The sequence below is a fragment of the Pongo abelii genome, chromosome 16 (assembly GCF_028885655.2).
Source record: "Pongo abelii isolate AG06213 chromosome 16, NHGRI_mPonAbe1-v2.0_pri, whole genome shotgun sequence".
Taxonomy (NCBI): Eukaryota; Metazoa; Chordata; class Mammalia; order Primates; family Hominidae; genus Pongo; species Pongo abelii.
The window spans coordinates 67,027,572-67,048,225 of record NC_072001.2 but is presented as its reverse complement, the minus strand read 5'-3'; the positions used below and the strand labels follow the sequence as shown (position 1 = coordinate 67,048,225).

General features: G+C 47.5%; 1 protein-coding gene across 4 annotated transcripts in view; it reads left to right on the top strand.

The window, feature by feature from the left end:
• Positions 1 to 20,654, top strand: part of DAPK2 (death associated protein kinase 2) — a 139,530-nt gene that overhangs the window by 50,322 nt on the left and 68,554 nt on the right. For all 4 annotated transcript variants that reach the window (XM_009249899.4, XM_063716688.1, XM_054532771.2 and 1 more), the window contains one exon: positions 12,834 to 13,055. In XM_009249899.4, coding sequence (XP_009248174.2) covers positions 12,834 to 13,055 — 222 coding nt within the window. The remainder of the gene's footprint in view (positions 1 to 12,833; positions 13,056 to 20,654) is intronic.

Here is a 20,654-nt window from a genome sequence, read left to right as displayed (position 1 = left end):
AATTAAAACAATTTTTGGAGGCAGGGTAGAGATGGGATCTCACTATGTTGCCCTGGCTGGTCTTCAACTCCCGGCCTCAAGTGATCCTCCTGTCTCAGCCTCGCAAAGTGCTGGCATTATAGGTGTGAGCCACGGCATCTGGCTGTGCCTGAATTTTTAACCAGCTCCCCAAATGATTCTGATATGCCCCCAAGTTTGAGAATCCATGGTGCAAAGGAAGAAGGAGGAAATACACCCAACATCTAGGTCATCACAGTATGTCACACACTGACCTGTCATTCGGTACCAAGATAACAAAAAGGAAATAAGATAGAGGATGTCATTTTCATTATCTGAAATGAGGTAGACAAGCATCTTTATAGTAATTTCTGAAAGAAAGCCAACATGTGAGTCCTACTGTAAAGGACACTACACACATGCTGCATAATTTGGGGTCAGGAGAGATGCTTTGCCTCTCTAAAGGGGTCTTGTGCTAGTTGCTTCACAGCTGTGGCCCACCCTGGGGGCACCAGGCACACTCTGCAGCAGGACCTGCTCACCCTCCAATGCCATGCCTTCCTTTAGTCAGCTAACAGGAGGGACATTGCCCGGAGCAAGAGTGCAGTGACTTTGAGGAAAGGACCAGGTCAGGGGGACAAGGGATGGCAGTGGGTCCCCTGGGCCGTGCAGCAAGTTTGAAGGTACACCCTGCATGGAGTGACCAACAATGTGACCAGCAATGGCAAGAGTCACTGAGGTACAGAATTGCTCCCTTCAGAGTAGCCCTAAGACACAGCAGTTGGGTGATTGAAGTAACAGGCAGGAGAAGTGAAGGGAAAAAACTTGTTAACACCTTCTGATGCTGAGAAAGACCTATAGCTCCTTTAGACAATAAACCTATAACCACTCTGGCCTATAAGAAAATCAGTTAGGCCTAATCAGTTAGGCCGAGGCAGGAGAATCGCTTGAACCCGGGAGGCGGAGGTTGCAGTGAGCCGAGATGGAGCCGTTGCACTCCAGCCTGGGCGACAGAGGGAGACTACGTCTCAAAAAAAAAAAAAAAGTAAAAAGGATTTTAGTATGTGCTGAAAAACATCTGAGGGGGCGGACACCAAGATGATAATGATGGTTATCTCAGAAAGGTGCGACTAAGGAACATTTTTTAGCTTCCTTTTTGTGCTTTTCCTTCCTTCCTTCCTTTTTCAACATATTTGACAAAAGGTTAAATATCACAAATACATAAAGAGCTTTTACAAGTAATAAGAAAAAGGAATAGCCAGGTGTGGTGGCAGGTACCTGTAGTCCTAGCTACTCGGGAGGCTGAGGCTGCAATGAGCTATGATTGTGCCACTGTATTCCAGCCTGGGTTACAGAGTGAGACCCTGTCTCAAAAAGAAAACAACAACAACGACAACAACCAGGGATGTATGCAGAGATTTATACATGTGGGTATTTATAACAGTATCATAATGATATTAAAAATTGGAAATGATATAAATGTCCAAAATTGAGAATTTGCTTTAAAAACCATGGTTTACCTGTATAATATGATATTATACAGCCATTTAAAATTAGATATTAAAATAATTTTTAATTATATGAGGAGATGTTAATGATCTATTGTTAAGGGGAGAATTTTTAAAAAGCAGGCTTCAAAATAATATCTACAGTACCATCTCACTTACATTAAAAAATGAAAAAAACAGGCCAGGCACAGTGGCTCACGCCTGTAATCCTAGCACTTTGGGAGGCCGAGGTGGGCAGATCACCTGAGATCAGGAGTTCGAAACCAGCCTGGCCAATGTGGTGAAACCTGGTCTCTACTAAAAATACAAAAATTAGCCAGGCATGGTGGCGGGTGCCTGTAATCCCAGCTACTCAGGAGGCCGAGGCAGGAGAATCACTTGAACCCGGGAGGCGGAGGTTGCAGTGAGCCGAGATGGAGCCATTGCACTCCAGCCTGGGCAACAGAGGGAGACTACATCTCAAAAAAAAAAAAAAAAGAGTAAAAAAGATTTTAGTATGTGCTGAAAAACATCTGAGGGGGCAGACACCAAGATGATAACGATGGTTATCTCAGAAAGGTGGGACTAAGGAACATTTTTTAGCTTCCTTTTTGTGCTTTTCCTTCCTTGCTTCCTTCTTTCCTTCCTTTTCTTTTAACATTCTTCTTTTTCTAATCAAAAACAATCAAGAATGTTTTATTTGTAAGTGAGTCTGCCAGTGAAGGGCTCCTGCTGCATTGGGGGCCAGCCAAGGGTGACAAGGCCCTTTATCACACTTCCCGGTTCTTCAGCTTAGATCATCATTTCTACAAACACTGGCTGAATACCTGTTTTGTGCCAGGTGCTGAGGTGGGCCCTGTGAGAGTTATGAAGATAACACCTCTTACTCTCCAGGCTCTTACAGGCTGGCTGATAGTTGAGTGCCAAGATGAATGCCCAGGTCATTTCTTATGGAAATACTTTTGTGGTGTTTGGAGAGTTCAGCATTTTCCTGGCCATGAAGATAGTCCCTGAGATCTGCTCTCCTTGCCTGAAGCCCTGGTGCTCCTTTGTCTTTGAAAATTTAGTTGGCTGACACGTGACAGATCAATGTCAGTAGCCTGGACCCATGGCTGGGCCCTGTGCGGTAGGAAACCCAGAAACCACCCTGTGTGTCTGTGGAATGTTTCATATGTATCAATATGAAACATATGATACCTGTGATACAGTGTGTCACACACTGACCTGCATCAGAGACTCTAACAGGGATTGGGATGAGGACCTGAAAGAGATATCTTGGCCCAATCCTTCATTTTTGGATGAGAAAACTGAGGCCCCAAGGGCAAAGGAAGCTTGGAAGTTGGTGGTAGAGCCAGGACCCCTAACCCTGTACTTTGCCCATGATATGTAGTCTTCCCCATTCACAGCCCTGCATGTCTGGGAGAGGCAAGCAGTCTTGGGCATTTTCAAGTCATGGTGAAGAAATAAACATGGGATTAAAAATTCACAAACATTTTGAGAAACAGAGACCATCCATCCTAGATGGCTAAGAGCTGACTATATCAGTGAAAAACAAGATTCTTGCATCAAGAATCTCTCAGGCCTTAAGATCCTGGTGGACAGAAAAAAAAATGGGCAAGAAGTAACTGGTTATGATGTGTACACCATCCGTATTCACATACACAGACACACATAGCCCTCTGCAGAGCCACCTATTTAATGTGAATCTTGGGAAAGTAAAAAGACCTTTCTATCTCCAAGTCATCTTACCACTTGCCCCATGTGTGCCTAAACTTGCCACTATTAAAGCCCCTTCTTGGTCACAGATGGTGTTAAACTGTGAAGGTGTTACTTTGGAGGGAGGTCAGGATAACCCTTAGGGATCCTTTGTCACCTTACATGAATTATGGGAAGGATCACAGGGGGTTGTGGGCCAGGAAGAGGTGGAAAGTTCACAGGAGGCAGGCTGGATGCAGGAAAGGGGAGGGCAAGTGGGGAGGGGGGTATCCTAGAACATGAATGGTTCACTTTACCATTCTATGAGGGGTAATCCTGTACCCCCACAGTAACAGGACAGCCTCAAACCATCCTGGATTTTCCCATCTTCTTTCTGCACTCTTTTTCCTGCGTGGCAGCACAAGCTTGTTTTTAAGATATTATCCTTTGGTTCTGTCTCCTGGGCTTTGCCCAGGCTATGGGCCTGGCTGGCATTTCTAGAAGGGAGCAAACTGACCTGCTCTGTTGAAGTTCTTTTGTTAATCAAACATACATCTGACTGTCAGGAACTCAGATGGTGGGAAGGGTGCCTGACCCAACTGAGCACAACTGGCCCCTTGACTGCTTGTTCTCTCCTTCCCTGTGCTCCCATGAGGAGGAAAGGAAAGGGAAGGTTCAGCTTCCTGATGTATTTCCTTGAGAAAGCAGCCACAACCTGATAGGGAGGGAGTGAAGGTGAGAGGTTAGTTGGGGCCTTCACAGAATGAAGCGTTTGTGTATCACTCTCTGCCTCTCCAGCTGTTGCAGATATTTCTTTCACGCCCAGGCTATATTTCCTTTTCATCTGCATTTGTCTAATCTCTGCAATAGACTATATAAGCCTTTCAAGTTGTGAGGTGTGTCTTGTTTACAGAACTTAGGACAATGATCAGTAAATGAGAGACAGATGGATAGGTGAGTGGACAGTTAGGAGGATGCATGGGTGGATGGTTGGGTGAGTAAATGGGCAGGTGGGTGGGTAGTGGGTGGTACCTTCCAAGCCCAGCATTTCCTCCGTAATCTACATCATGTTTAGTGTCTAGAATCTAGACTCTAGACTAAGGGAAATATCAGAGGATACTGAACTATATTTTTAGTGAAAATCTTTCTTTACGTAGCCAAGTCAAACTTTAATTGAGCCTAACTTATTTCAGGTCCTAGACTTGCAGGCTTGAGCTCATTTGACAACAGCATCAAAATGTACTTAAGTTAAAAAATAGTTGTCATACTTTAGCCCGACTTGGCCCTGCTAAGTGATTCCTTCCTTTTTGTGCTTTAGTTTTTTTGACTCCCTGTCCCCCGCAACAACAACAACAAAATGTCTAGAGGAAGGAAGTTAGTCTGTAGGACCTGGGAATGAAACAAGCCAGCCTCTAAAGGCAGCTGCTGCAGGCCCATACAGAGCAGCCACCTGTGACTTTGTGGACAGGGGCCATTTATAGGTCAGGAGTCAGTTCCCTGGAGACTCTGGCTTCTGGTACTTAGCCTACATGTGCTCCTCACCGCTGACCCTGAGTTTGGCTTGGTTGGAGTGACTTCCTAAAAGACTAGATAATAATACTGAGAAGCATCTGCATGTTCTGTTTTTCATTTTCATTTATGATTTGAAACTTCTTTGGGATCCTCTAGAGCATGCTATGCTTCCATGCTATAGAGCAGTACTTCTCAAACTGTGTTCCCTGGAGCTTTTGGGGTTCCCTGAAGCCCTTTTAGGCCTCATGGGTGGGGGCGGTCAGTGGGTGGGCTCTGGATGCCTCTCCAAAAGAAGCACAGCTTTTAATCTGTTTTACATATTGGACTTTGGTGAAAGATTTGAGAGAGGGTTCCACACCTCAAATTTCAAAGCCATCGTCAAAGGACTAGAAAGACAGTAGCAACGAGGTCAGGGAGGGGAAACAGGCTCGTGAAACGGGGGGCCTGGGTCATTAGCTGGGAGAAGAGTCATATTGGGCAGCCCTGTGCCCTCTTCTGTTTGCAGGTTCTTGGCTGGTGTTTCTGTTGTTCCAGACTCTCCACCTGCCACTGACTTAACTGCTGCTCCCTGCGTGTTTCTCACTCCTGTCATGCCCATCTAGTTCCCAGCGCACTGCCCACCTGGCTTTGGTAAACTTTTCCTCCTTACCCTTGTCTCTCTGGCCTAAAACCCTGACCTGTTTCCTGCTCTGACCTCAGATAACGTTATGTTTCTTCACTCTGTTTTGGTTTCCTGAATATCTGGTCCCTTGCTTGCTCTGACCTTGGGGAATGTGTCCCCAAGTGTTTTCTGCCTCTTGTTCATTGGATTTGGAGTGGCCTGGCTGGAAGATGGATGTGTTGGGAAAGGGTGGGAAATAAGGACAGGGTCAGCCACAGAGGCTCCACAGTGGAGCCTGGCCAGGCAGAGGAGTAGGGAGGGGGCTCAGTGACACCATCCCCAGGCAGGCTGTGGCTGTGGGATGTGGGTGTGGGTCCTCCGGGATCAGGCTGACCTGGTTCTTGTGGACTACAGCTTTGAGCTGCTCCTGCCTTTGAGACATATTGGCTGAAGGTCCTTGGCTGGAAGTTCCTAAGCATTATCCCTGCACCTATGGCCCTCAAACCTTGCAGGGTAATTCCAGAGGAATCACAGCTCATTGTTCTCCAGAGTGGAAAGAGGAACTGCAGTGTCTGCGGTGGGGAAGCAGGAGGAGGAAGCCAGTCTCTGCGACCCTCTGCTTTGGAACACTTCCCATTTGGTACCTCTCACCTCTGGTGGCATCTTGTCCCTCGGCTGGGGCCGTGCGTTCTATGCAGCTCTGCCTCATTTCCACCTTGATAGACTGGCAACTTAGGGGCACATCACTCAATTTGTGGACACTTTAGAGTTGACTAAGAGAGGGAATGAGGTAGACCCACTCAATCCATAGACCTTTCTTTTTCTTTTTTTTTTCTTTTTTTTTTGAGATAGAGTCTTGCTCTGTCACCCAGGCTGGAGTGCAGTAGTGCGATCTCAGCTCACTGCACCCTCCACCTCCCAGGTTCAAATGATTATTGTGCTTCACCCTTCGAGTAGCTGGGACTATAGGTGTGCACCACCACGCCCAGCTAATTTTTGTATTTTTAGGAGAGATGGGGTTTTGTCCTGTTGGCCCAGGCTGGTCTCAAACTCCTGACCTCTGGTGATCCTCCCACCTCCCAAAGTGCTGGAATTAACAACAACCACACCCAGCCCATAGACCTTTCAAAGCCTTTAGCAGCTTGGCCCTGGTAGTTGACAGAACAAGTCTGGTTGGCTGTGGCTTACCACAGAGGGTGAGGGTGGGTGGCAGTGGGAGTGGTCTACCTTGATGCAGGCCGTGAGGGGTGTTTTGCCTTTTGAGAATTTAAAACCAATAATAGGCCCGGCGCAGTGGCTCATGCCTGTAATCCCAGCACTTTGGGAGGCCGAGGCGGGAAGATCACTGGAGACCAAGAGTTCAAGACCAGTCTGGCCAACATGGTGAAACCTCATCTCTACTAAAAATACAAAAATTAGCCAGGCATAATGGTGTGCACCTGTAATCCCAGCTACTTGGGAGACTGAGGCAGGAGAACTGCTTGAACTCAGGAGGTGGAGGTTGCAGTGAGCTGAGATTGCACCACTGCACTCCAGCCTGGGCAACAGAGCAAGACTATGTATGTATGTGTGTGTGTGTATGTATGTATGGATGGATGGATGGATGGATGGATGGATGTATAAATAAATCAAACAAGCAAACCGATAATAAAATTGAGTAAAAATCAGTCTGCTTTTTACTATCACCACATGCCAGCAATTCAAAACAATGTCGAATACTGTTCTCTTCTGGGATGGGTCCCTCTCCTTACTACTTGGTACACACTACTGGTCAGTTACCTTGAGAGCCTCACTGTAGCCGGAGTCAGTGACATGGATCTGTGTCCTAGCCCTGTTCCCTGGCCTAACTGCCAGTCACTTTACTTCTCTAAGCCCAGTTTTCTCTCTCTTTTTTTTAATTGGCTTTTTTTTAGAGACAGAGTCTTGCTTGTCGCCCAGGCTGAAGTGTAGTGGTATGATCATAGCTCACTGTAGCCTCAAACTCCTGGGCTGAAAACCATCCTCGCACCTCAGCATCCTGAGTAGCTGGGACTGCAGGTTGTGCCCCCTTGCCTGGCTTTTTTTTTTCTTTTTTTTTTTGGAGACAAAGTCTCACCCTGTCACCCAGGCTGCAGTGCAGTGGCATGATCTCGGCTCACTGGCACCTCTGCCTCCTGAGTTCAAGTGATTCTCGTGCCTCAGCCTCCCAAGTAGCTGGGATTACAGGCTTGCACCACCATGCCTGGCTAATTTTTGTATTTTTAGTAGAGACAGGGTTTCACCATATTGGCCAGGCTGGTCTCATACTCCTGGCCTCAAATGATCCCCCCACCTCAGCCTCCTAAAGAACTGGGATGACAGGTGTGAGCCACCATACCTGTCCAGTTTTCTTATCTGTGAAATGGAACTAAAAATGATACTTGCAAATATTGAAAAAGAGAAGGAATATGAAGTTAGCTCATTAAGAGAAAAGCTGGCCGGGCGTTGTGGCTCATACCTGTAATCCCAGCACTTTGGGAGGCTGAGGCAGGCAGATCGCTTGAGGTCAGGAGTTCAAGACCAGCCTGGCCAACATGGTGAAATCCCGTCTCTACTAAAAATACAAAAAAAATTAGCCAGCCATGGTGGTGGGTGCCTGTAATCCAAGCTACTCAGGAGGCTGAGGCAGGAGAATCACTTAAACCCAGGAGGTGGAGCTTGCAGTGAGCCGAGATTGTGCCACTGTACTCCATCCTGGGCAACAGAGCGAGACTCCATCTCCAAAAAAAAAAAAAAAAAAAAAAAAAAGGAAAAGCTGGATGTAAATGTTGTAATGTTCACATTGCTATACAAAATCTATCCCATGGTGTGACATTTGGGTCATGCCCTGTTTATTCACCCTTGACAGTGAAGACTTTGGGGGGTGGGGATTAAGCCAGGCTCCTCCATGAACCTTAAGAGCTGAGGTTGGGGACATTTCTGAGCACTGAGAAGCTGTTCTAGGTATACCCCTTTTCATGTGAGTCCTGGGCAGACAACTAGAGAGCCCTTATGAGGTGGCACCTGGGGGCCTGACAAGTTTGGAAATGAGGCCCATCTGCCAGTGACACTGATCTTGACACAGCCCACTTGTCCTCCCAGGTGCTGAGTGAGTGAGGAGCTGAGTCCTCTGCCTGGGAAGAGGGGTGTGTTTCTGACAGAACTGCAGGAGAGTGTGCTGGCAGAAGCGGGGTGTTTTCTGTATCTTGAGGATTTACTGTCCCTCACGAAACCATCCTACGTGACTTTTGCAAGCCAGTCTCAGGCACAGAGTTCCCACCCACCCATGCCTCATGCTCTTCTGCAAGGCTGGATGGTAAAGTCCTATCTCAGACATTACCTCATGATTTCCCAAACAACCCTGGGAAGTGGGCAGGGCAGGTGTTTTCGTCCCCATGTGACAAAGAAGGAAACTGAGTCCCGGGGAGTTGAACAGGCTGCCCAGGGTCCTGGCTTGTTAGTGGTAGGGCTCTGACTAGACTCCCAGTCTCCTGACACCAGCCCAGAGTTAGGAATTTGGAGAGTGAAGAGAAAGGGCTTCATTCCTGTTTAGTGTTGTCCCAGGCTCTTTGGAGCTTTCCGACAGGAAGCTTTCTAAGATGAGACCTGAGGTGGCAGATGGAGAAACATGAACTGAAAAGGCAGCTCCCTGTCAAGCCCATGAAACTTTGATGGCAGATTAGGACCAGGAATCAGGCCTCCTACCAGCCCCGTGCTGCAGTAGACCATGCATAGGTATTGATTGTTGCTACGGGGGCAGAGATACTGGAATATGTGTGCTTTGCATATGTATACCAGATTCCAGTATTCCCATCATTTTTGATTTAGTGTTAGCAATGACCTTCATTAGAGGTTGAATTGCTCCCTTCTGCTCCCTTCCTGGATGACATTCTGGGTGGCTCTTTCCCAAAGTAGACAGACCCTCGCCTCCCACCCATCATCCCTGTACCCTAGCTGGCGACTTCTGCACTGTGGGGCCTCAACTTCTGGCTGCAGAGCCTTCTGTGTGCAGAAAAAGGCCTGTTGCTGTCACTGTCTTCACCTGCCCTTGGGTTGGCTGGGCCCTCTGCTGGGCATACTAGAGCCACCTCAGGTTCTGCTTTTGTGCATCTGCTGAGTACAGTGGCCAGGGAGTGCCTGACTGCAAATTTTCACTCCTGTTATCCTCCAAAAGCTAGAGTAATCTTCGGTCTTGATTTGCATATTCATAACACAGCAGTTAGACTGGTGAACCCCTCAAGCAAAAATCATGCTGATGGGAGAGACAACCCCTCCCCTCTGATTCCCTTTCTTTACTCCTTTCCTGAAATGATCAGATCAGAGAACTATGGGGAAGTGTAATACAGAAAAGGAGGAACTTTGTATGAGTAACAGTGGTATAGTTTCTTCATTTGTGAAATGGAGATAATCAGAAAGCTGTTGTAAGTTAGTGGTTCTCAGCCCTGGCTGCGTGTCAGTTACCCAGCGGGCTTTTAAATAGCCCCATCTTCAGGCCCAAACCCAGGAGATCAGAATCTCTCAGGGTGAGACTTAAACACCAGGAGTTTTAAAATTCCCCAGGCAATATCAATGTGTGGCCTGGGTTGAGAACCACTGCTCTAGGATTTAAAGAGTTGGCTACTTGCTTGGAATACAGATATTTTCACATCTGGCTGTGTGTGGGAATCATTAGGGTGGGTAGGGTGGTACTTTTAAAATTAAACTGAAGCTGGGTGGTGTGGCACGCACCTGTGGTCCCAGCTACTCAGGAGGCTGAGGTTGGGAGGATTGCTTGAGCCCAGGAGTTTGAGGCTGCAGTGAGTTATGATCACACCACTGCCCTCCAGCCAGGGCAGCAGAGCCAGACCCCATCTCTAAAAATAAATAAAATTAAACCAATTCCTTGGTTTCACATTCCAGACCATTTGAATCAGTGACTTATGTCTCTGGATGTCTCTTGCTCAGCCTTCACATGAACCACTTTTGAGTACCACGGGCCAACATTACAAATATTTCCAGTCTTCACAATTCTCTAGCAGGGAACCCTGATTCCCATTTGACAGATGAGCACATCTATGTTCAGAGCAGGTGAAAGCATAAGTCTCTGAGGCCAGGCCTGTCTGACCTTGAAGCCTGGGGGCTGGGTCTGGTGGAGGGTGTTCTCTACTCTTCTGGAAACAGCCCAAGGAATGGGGGACACCAGCCAGTGGCCTTGGCTCCCTCTGAGACTCCCCTCCACAGGTTGAGCAGAGGGCTGTGCCTGAGTGAAGACAGGTGAGATGAGTGGTGGTGTGTGGTATTTGGCACCATCTTAGTTACCCACTCTCAAAATACCTCCATTTGGGGAAGGGAAGATGCCTGTGCAGTGGGCCTGCCCCAGTCACCACTCATTGCCACAGCTGTCTCGCAAAGAGAAAACTCAGGCAGGAAAAGCAAACACTCATTTGGTTTTTGAGAGTTTGAGGAATTTTTCAGGCATGTGATATAGAAAAAAAATGCCTCTGTTTCCTTCATAAGACGAAGGGGAAACAACCTCAAGGTGGCCTGAAATGTTTAGCTCTAGCTTACAAAAGCTCTTCTGCCCCTTCCCAAGTCCTAAGGCTGTCTGTCAACAAAGTGCGGGGCTGGGAGCCTGGGGGATTTGGATGCCAAGCCAAGCCCTGCGCCACTACCTATGTGCTCTGTAAACCTAAATGTATCCCTTACCACCCTTAAGCTTTGCTTTCCCCACCGGTCAAGTAGGAACTCAGGGCTTCTGTGACAAGGTCACAGGGACTCTGAAATGCCAGGCCCTGCCAGCGGCCGCTTGAGGTGTCGGAGAGGAGAGGCGTGTGGCTGCCTTGACACTGAGACTCAGAACCACCAGGGCCTGGAAGCTCGGTCAAGTGTTTGTTGGCACCTACCAAGGCACCCGCTGTCCTCGAGGCCCAGAGTGGCTCCAAGAAACCATATGTGTTAGAGATCACACTGAATGTGTTCACTCTGGCTCTGGGAGGCCTGGCTCCACTCCACCTGCGTCAGCCCTTAGTGTGTGGACAGCTCAGAGCCAATATTTGGAACTGAAGTAGCTAAAAATTTAGAGTCAGTGGACGATGTAAGATAAATTTGGCTCCACAAAGCCTTCTCTGCCCACTCCAGCCCCCAGGGTCTTCTCTTTCCCTAGAGCTCCATCTGTACCTGTTGTCTGTGCCTTTGGTCCCTGCCCCGTAGTGCCCAGCACAGATCCTGGTGCAGAGTGGATGCCCAGAGAGTGTTGAGTGAATGGAGATTAAAGCAATGGAGAGATGCATGAGTTTGTGTTTGGAAACGTCTCTGAAGTGGCTGCGATAGAATGCTATCTAAGTGTTGGCCCGTCTATCTGTTGCTTGATCAACTTGACTTTGTTGTTGTTATTGGCACTCCGGGTATTTTGAAGACTGTCTCACTGAGGATGATTCTAATGATGGAGTGGTTCAGATGCAATGCTATTTTGCTATTTTCTGCAGTTGGGGCAAATATCCCAGGCATTTCCTTGTATGTAGCTTTTAACCCAGAGCCACTAAGAGTGTACCTTGTAAGTCTGGAGTCTGCTGGCCCCTCATTAAGCCATTAAGCTGAACCAGAAAACTTTCTGAGTTACTCAAGCAGTGGGTATTTTGGGTGGCAAGAAAACATGGGGCAATGATGGCAAATGGCAGTAAGGGGATGGGAGGACCCCCTGGGCAAGATGGCCACTGGGAAGTCTCTGAGGACTTAGATCTGCTCCTGCTGGTCACTGAACTGAGGTGCAGAAGCAGGTGGTTGGTACCCTTCCCTGTGGGGAGGGCCCCTGGAGCACTCAGGGAAGCTGGCTCAGGGCTGCCTGCCACTCTGCCATGGGCTCCATTTCATGGTTGCTGTCTCTGTCCCTGGAGTGAAGGGTTTCTGAGCCCAGCCTTGGGTGCTAGTGCCTGAAGGGGACTAATAATGGTCTAGACTGCTCTGTCTCAGAGGCTTTGTGGACAGCCGATTGGGTATCTGACTTTGAGGCTTGGCTTTGCCATTAACTCTGCGATGACCTCAGGCGAGTCACATGACCTATCCTTATGCCTCAGTTTCCTAATTTTACAACTTTCTGTTTATACCAAGTCCTCTGACTGTGATGCTCCCCCACTGTGATGATTAACCTTGTTAGGCTGCCTCCTCCCCAAACTCTACCCAAACCTGGATTCCCACCAGCCCAGTCTGCTTATGGACATTGTGATTTCATCTGGTGGATCCTAGACTTGGGTTCTAGCTGAGACTTTGCAATGACAAGGCTATGTCATCCTGATCAATAACCTTTCTGGGCCTCAGTGCTCACCTCTGTACACTGGGACTAACAATACTAACATTCATTCCTCATAGAAGGAATGGACAGAAGGGAAGCCCAGTCCCTGCCCCATCTCAGCCACAGGTTGTCATCAGGTGGGGATGCAGACTGGTTGCGTGATTTATCCTGTCCTGGCAGAATCACTCTGAATTTGTGTGACCTGGTAGCTGACAGTGGGGTCACTTCCCCAGTGACCACAGTGATGACCTAATCTTGTGGGTCTGTGTCCCCACAGTGGCCAGTTTGCCATCGTGAAGAAGTGCCGGGAGAAGAGCACAGGGCTTGAGTATGCAGCCAAGTTCATCAAGAAGCGGCAGAGCCGGGCGAGCCGGCGCGGTGTGAGCCGGGAGGAGATCGAGCGGGAGGTGAGCATCCTGCGGCAGGTGCTGCACCACAACGTCATCACGCTGCACGACGTCTACGAGAACCGCACCGACGTGGTGCTCATCCTTGAGCTGTGAGTGGGGTCCCCAGGACCCACAGGGTTGGGGGGCAGGCAGGGCAGTGGAAGCTCCAGCCACAGGCCCCAGGGGGCAGCAGCAACCAGGCCTAAGCTCAGCCTGGAGGAGGTGAAGTCAGTGGTGGGCAGATCCCTTCTGTCTCAGTTACCCCCTTCCTCCTCCTGAAACTGAGCCAAAGGAGGGCAAGCTTGCTGAATAGCAGGCGCAGAGGGCAATGGCCTAAGTCTGGCTTTCACTGGATCCTGGAGATCAAAGGGAAGAAATGACTGCACTGGGGTCTTTTCCTGGCTGGAGAAGCATGTGGGAGGGTGAGGGGGACAGAGGGTGGGGCGGGGCCAGGGGAGGCTGTCAGGGAGGGATGTGTACTATGAGGAGGGGAAGTACAAACATTTCCGGGCTCTGCGAAGCCCTTCTCCAGCCCTTTCCTGGGGAAAGTCCACTACATTTGTGCTGTGATTGACACCTTTATTGTTATAATAATAGCTATTATTTAGAGAATCCTACTGTAAGCTAAGAATTTGCTAGGTGCTTTGTATCTGTCGTCTTGTTCAATCTTTAAAGACTGTGATGAGGGAAATGTCTTACTAGTGCAGACAGGTTATTTTGTATTCATTGTGCAAGCCAAGTACTTCTGTACCTTATTTAATCCTCGTAACAATGCCGTCACACAGACACTCTTATTATCCCCATTTTACAGACAAGAACACTGAGAGGCCAGGTCACTCACAAGATCTTATAGCCAGGAAGTGGCAGGACCAGGACTTGAGTCCACACGGCCTGTGCAGACAGCTATGAGTGTGAGGTGGGTTGGCCTTATGCTGGCTTAGCAGAGGAAGACCTCACAGTTCATGATGGAATTTGGATAGACGACCTCAAGACTCTTGGGGTTGGCTGGCCACCCTGGCATCCTCCTGGGCAGGTGGGGCTCTGATAAACAATAGAGTTTGAGTTGGGTCGTGGACAAGTTATAGTGGCTGTGTCCAGTCAAGCAGCAAGGCCTATATAAAGAATGTTCTGGCCTGGTGCAGTGGCTCACGCCTGTAATCTTAGCACTTTGGGAGGCCAAGGGGGGCAGATCACAAGGTCGGAGTTTGAGACCAGCCTGGCTAACATGGTGAAACCCCATCTCTACTGAAAATACAAAAATTAGCCTGGTGTGGTGGCAGGTGTCTGTAATCCTAGCTACTCGGGAGGCTGAAGCGGGAGAATTGCTTGAACCCGGGAGGCGGAGGTTGCAGTAAGCCGAGATTGCATCACTGCACTCCAGCCTGGGTGACAGAGCAAAACTCCATCTCGGACAAAAAAAAAAAACAAACAAAAAAGAATGTTCTGAGGCTCATAAGCATGTATACACCTGCCTGGTAGCGGGAGTGATAGAATCTCTCAGGAATCCCTGATTTTGTGCCCTTGGACAAGTCACCTCAATTCCCTGAGCTTTAGTTCTCATCTGTAAAGCAGGCAGCCATCCTTAACCTGCCTACAGACTGGGTGGACCACCTGACATTTGAGATCATTCTAATTTGAGAACTATGCTCTGGTATTGGCAGGATATAGATTTAAGTAGCAGATGGACATTTGCATACTCTTGCATTTGATTCTTAAATTATCCATCTCAGTGTTTAAATGTATAGAATTGCCTGTGCTCTTCCCTTCGCTAGCTCCCAGTGTCCTCCATGTTTCTCCCACGGGCCTCCCAGCTGGTTGGACTACTGGATGCCTGCCCTGCCTGACCCAGAGAGAAGCTGAGGGTCAGCAGTCAGCATCCTGATTCCCAGCAGAGAGTGACATGTGCACCTTGCTGGAAAGGCCGAGCCACTTCTTAAAAAGTTTATTATGGGGAGGAAAAAAAAAAAAACTAAGCAGGAATGGAAAAGAAATTACATTTATAATCCTACAACCCAAACACAGCTATTTATGTTTTTCTGTGGTTCCTCTCAATCTTTATATATTTGTATACAATCATTGTACTTGTATAATTTCCTGCTCTACTTTTTTCCCCAATTAACATAATTCTAAAAATTGGCTTTTCTCTTTTAACTGACTATATATTTCACTGAATTGCATACCAGTATTTCCCTTGTCTTAGTCCATTTTCTATTGCTTATAATAGAATATCTATCTAAAACTGGTTAATTTATGAGGAAAAGGTATTTATTTCTTACAGTTATGGAGGCTGAGGAGTCCAAGGTTGAGGGGCCACATTTGATTAGGTCCTTCTTGCTAATGGGGACTCTCTACAGAGTCCCCCAAGGCAGCCCAGTGCATCACACGGTGAGGGGGCAGAGCGGGATATCTCAGGTCTCTCTTCTTATATAGCTACCAGTCCCACCCATGGAACCTGTTAATCCACTAATGCATGAATGGATTAATCCATTCATAAGGACAGAGCCCTCATAACCCAATCACCTCTTTTTTTTTTTTTTTGAGATGGAGTCTTTCTCTGTTGTCTAGGCTAGAGTGCAATGACGCGATCCTGGCTCACTACAACCTCCACCTCCTGGGTTCAAGCTATTCTCCTGCCTCAGCCTCCCAAGTAGCTGGAATTACAGGCACCCACCACCACACCCAGCTAATTTTTGTATTTTTAGTAGAGATGGGGTTTCTCCATGTTGACCAGGCTGGTCTCGAATTCCTGACCTTAGATGATCCGCCTGCCTTGGCCTCCCAAAGTGTTGGGATTACAGGCATGAGCCACTGCACCCCGACCCAATCACGTCTTAAAGGTCCCACTGCCTAATACGGCCACATTGGGGATTAAATTTCAATGCGAGTTTGTAGGGCACAAATAGTCAAACCATAGCATCCTTATTGTTGGACACATGGTTTTTATTTCCTAGCTTTTAACCATTACAAATTTTACTGATAAAACAACTTTCTTCTCATGATTTTCCTCTTTTCTTCTTAATTAATTCTTTCAGCAAAGTCCTGAGGATTTAGCTAACATCCCCAGGAATGGGATGACTAAGCCAAAGGCTGACATTTTTGGGATTCAATATCCTCACTTTTCAAAGATGGTGCTGGTTGACCATTACTACCACAACATAGGAGTGTTGCTGTGTGCCTGCAGCCCTGCCAGCCCTGGGTCATTTGTTTTGAAACGTGTTTCATTATTTATTGATCTTTATAGCTATAAACTGATACTTTCTTACTGTAATTGGTGTGCCTTTAATTGCTGGAGAAATTGCCTGCTTCTTCCTGTTTGTGGAACCCTAGGAGTCGGTGGCGGGGTTGTGGCAGGTAAATGCTCTTGAGATGTCCATGTTTTTCCCAACAGGGCTCATGGTCAGCCAGTTATGTGCCGGCTTCTTGTGAGCTCAGGTGCACCATCCATAACATCAGTTGTCACGCTGGTGCTCCCATGACTTGCTTGGGCCTCTGTGCTTGTTAAGTTCTGTCCCGTTTCTGTCTCCCCCTTCACTTCCAAGCGGTCTCATTGTTCTCAGGGTGCCTGTCTATGGACTGCTAAGAATTTATGAGATTGGAGAAGACCCAAGCATTCTAAGACTGTCCCTAACCCATGTATGGCCAGGGTCTGAGAGGGAGGACCTCCCAGGAGAGGAGTTCCTGGGCTTTTGTTTTTGTTTGTTTGTTTTTTGAGATGGAGTCTTGCTCTGTCACCCAGGCTGGAGTGCAGTGGCGTGATCTCGGCTCACTGCAATCTCCACCTCCCGGGTTCCAGTGATCCTGGTGCCTTAGCCTCCTGTGTAGCTGGGACTACCTGCATGAGCCCCCACGCCTGGCTAATTTTTTTTGTATTTTTAGTAGAGGTGGGGTTTCACTCTGTTGGCCAGACTGGTCTTGAACTCCTGGCCTCCAGTGATCCACTTGCCTTGGCCTCCCAAAGTGCTGGGATTATAGGCATGAGCCATCACACCCGGCCTCATGGGCTTCTGTTGCTTAGACTTAGTGACTCTTGTTAGGCTGGTCAGAAGTCTTGGCCTCCTTGTCCTCACTGTGCCCTAATAGGTTAGTGGGTTTGCCCAGTGAGTGTTAGTATCCACCTACTCAGTTGAAAGCTGCCCAGTTGCAGGTTTTATGAATGAGCCTACCCTAATCCCACTGCCCCTCTCAGCAACTGTTGCCTGGTGCAGGGCTTCCTCCTGCTTTCTGCTCAAGTGGCCAGCACTAGGAGGACATGCCTGGCCCTGATCTAAATCCCTTTCAGCTGTTATTATCCCATCTGTGACTTCCCTAGAAGCAGCTGCCTCTGGTCATGACTACTGAAGGCAGGACTGGGAAGGATTTAATTGTCCATATAAGTTGACTTCTGTGTGGGGTATAGAATATATTCAAAATCTCAGTAGCTTAATTCATGTCACATGTGGAACTAGCCCTGAAAAATGTAAGTCTCCCTGTGAAGGTTGGGCTGGCCTCCCATCTCAGGCCCCTGACTGCTCTGGGGCCTCCTGGATTCCAACTCTGTGGAAAGCGATACCGCGGTGGTGTCATACCAGAGAACTGCCTGGCAGAGTGCTCCAGGGTGGCAGTGATGTTTCCCAGGTTCCTGAATTGAGCCCAGCTTCTTGGGCCCAGCAGCTCTGGCAGCATTTTTCCCCTATCGCTGCCTGTGCAGGTCATTCATGTATACATTCCCAGAAGAGTCTGAAAAGCTTTTCCAGCAGGCATGCCACCCTGCAGGGAGGAAGTAGGCAAAGGTCAGATTTGCAGGAAGGGGATGATCCTGGGAACACTAGGAGAAGAGATGAGGCCAGGTCGTTAGACTTTGTTTTTCATCTTAAAGCTAAAGAGATGTGGGATGTAAGAGGAAAGAAACTTAGAAGGAGATGGGGGGTGGCTCCAGGGCAGAGGTCTTAGAGGCTAAAGAAACAACACCCAGGCTCCTTGATTAGGCTTTGAAAAGAGGTGACTGAGTGTTAATGTGAATGTCCCAGCCTGGGTATCCAGGGCCTAGAAAGTGGCAGGTCATCAGCCTCCCACCTTTCTGAGTTTCTGGGGGAGATTCTAGGGGTCACAGTGGCTGTTCCCTTCTTCATCCCAAGGAGACCATGTCCTACCAGGTCTCCTGCCCAGATCCCACCTTCAAACAGATGACTGATTACCACGCCCCAAAGTCCTCATTCAACCCGAGCCTTCATGTCAGTGGCTTTTGGGAACAGGATACATCTCCATTATAAGAAGCTTTTACATTGATGCAGCATTTTATTTAAAGTAGGAATTGCAGGGTTATTTATTTAGATATTCGCCCAAGGTTACAGGCCCACACAACCTGGCAGGGGCTGGCAGACTAAGGGTAGAGCTGGGTTCTGTGTGTTTCAGAGGGGGTACTGCAGATGTGAAAATTTGCAGAGGGCTCTGGACAGGTCTTTAACAAATACCAAGGCTTCACTGTCTATATGATACAGAATATTCTATATCATGTTATTATTTTTAATGTTTTATTTCTTTCCTTTGTTCTTTTATTCACCAAACTTCTATTGAATGTCTTTCTTGCACTAGGTGCTGTGGAAGCAAAAATAATCTAGCTGGGAAGAGAGAAAGATAGATAGTGAAGCCCACTGTGATGAGAGCGTGGATGCAGCAGAACAGGGATATCAGAGGACTGTCCAGTGCCTGGGGCTGCTTTGAGCCTTTCCATTTTGCATCAGCACCTCAGGCTTTGTAATATGGAAGGATTGTGGTGAGAGGGACACCTGGTGAACTGGGGCTGAGAAAATCTGGGTCTAAATCCTGGTCCTGCCACTTACTAGCTATGTGATCTTGGGCAAGTCGCTTGCTCTCCTGAGACCTCAGTTTTTTCATCTGAGAATGAGGATGCCCTCTGAGTGGATATCAAGCTCAAGTGAGGGAATGTTTGGGAAAGCACATTGCACTGGTGGCAAACTTCAAATAAACTCTAAATCAAGCCCCCTTCCACCACTGCCACCGCTGATGATGACACCATGTATGGTGTTTATGTCAAGGACTTTATCAAGAATCTCATGGAGATTCCTCTCACTCCCACCCTCACCTGCAAAGCTGGTAATGAAAGCATTTTTTTTTTCACTTGTTTCACAAGAAGAAAAGCTGAGCCCTAGAACTCTCACATGTCCCACCCCAAAGTGAAGGTTGTATCTTTGCTGCTGAAGGATTGGAACCATCATCTTGGCCCTTTGACCCCAGCCTGCAGAGCAGACCCAGGGTTACTCCAGCAGCTGGGAGGGTGCTCCAGCTTCCAGCACCTGCCCAAGGTGGGGGCAAGGGTCAGAGTGGGGCACAGGACGGCCTTACCCATGAGACACTGAGAAAATAGTGCACCAGCCTGGTCCCCAACACCAAGGCAGCTACCTTAGGCCACACCCTGCTCACCCTGAGCAGAGGGGTGCTGCAGCTATGGCAGATGGTACATATGCTCAAATGTGCCATCTTATCTCAGTCTCTCTTCACCCTTTCACCTTCCCCCTTCCCCCTTCCTTTTTTTGCCGCTTTTTTGATGCCATTGATATGTTGGAAAACTAGGCCACTTGTCCTGTCTCACAGTCTGGATTAGACTTGTTCCTTCCTCGTGGTGTTCTTTAACTCATTCCTCTGTTCCCTGTATTTCCTGTAACTAGTAGTTAGATCTAGAGGAGATACCCTGCCTATTGGCGCTGTCCAATAGAAATGTAATGTGAACCACATACGTAATTTTAAATTTCCTAGTTGCCACACTGACTAAACAAAAAGAAATAAGTGAATTGATTTTAATAATATTTTTATTTAAAATTATTAATGAGATATTTTACATTCTATTTTTCAAACTAAGTCTTCAAAATCCAGTGTGAATTTTATACTTACAGCACATCTCATCTCAACCTCTTTTTTTCTTTTTTTTTTTTTTGAGACTGGCTCTCACTCTGTTGCCCAGGGTGGAGTGCTATGGCACAAGCACGGCTCACTGCAGCCTCGACCTCAGGTGATCCTCTCACCTCAACTTCCTAAGTAGTTGGAACTACAGGTGCACATCACCATGCCCGGCTAATTTTTGTATTTTTTGTAGAGACGGTGTCTCACTATGTTGCCCAGGCTGGTCTTGAACTCCTGGGCTCAAGTGATCTGCCTGCCTCAGCCTCCCAAAGTGCTGAGATTACAGGTGTGAGCCACTGTGTCCAGCCCACATTTCAATTCTTATGCAAAGCAATGCAACGGTTAAAGTGAAATGCAATTCTACTGAAACAATAAAGTTGTATTTAATGGAAAATATTTTATACCACTTTGGTTTTTAAATTAGAATTAATTAAAATTAAATAAAAGTTAAAATTCAGTTCCTCTATTACACTAGCCACATTTCAAGTGCTCAGTAACCACATGTGACTAGTGGCTACTCTATTGGACAGCACATATCTAGAACATTTTCATCATTACAGAAAGTTCTGTTGATAGTGCCGAACAAGAGGCTTAAGCAGATTTAGGTTCCATTTTTTAAGTCATAGCATATCATAGGTGTTGCTTTGTACTTCCTATTACACTATTTTATGTCCAGTTATTCTACTTTTAATGATGATGAGATTATTGAGTGGGTCCAGGTGTGCTTCTGGAAATGTTTAAAGAAAGAAGAAAAGAAGATTTTGATGCTCTTTATTTAGGGTGGACTGGGGACAGGGAATGATCCCCAAAGT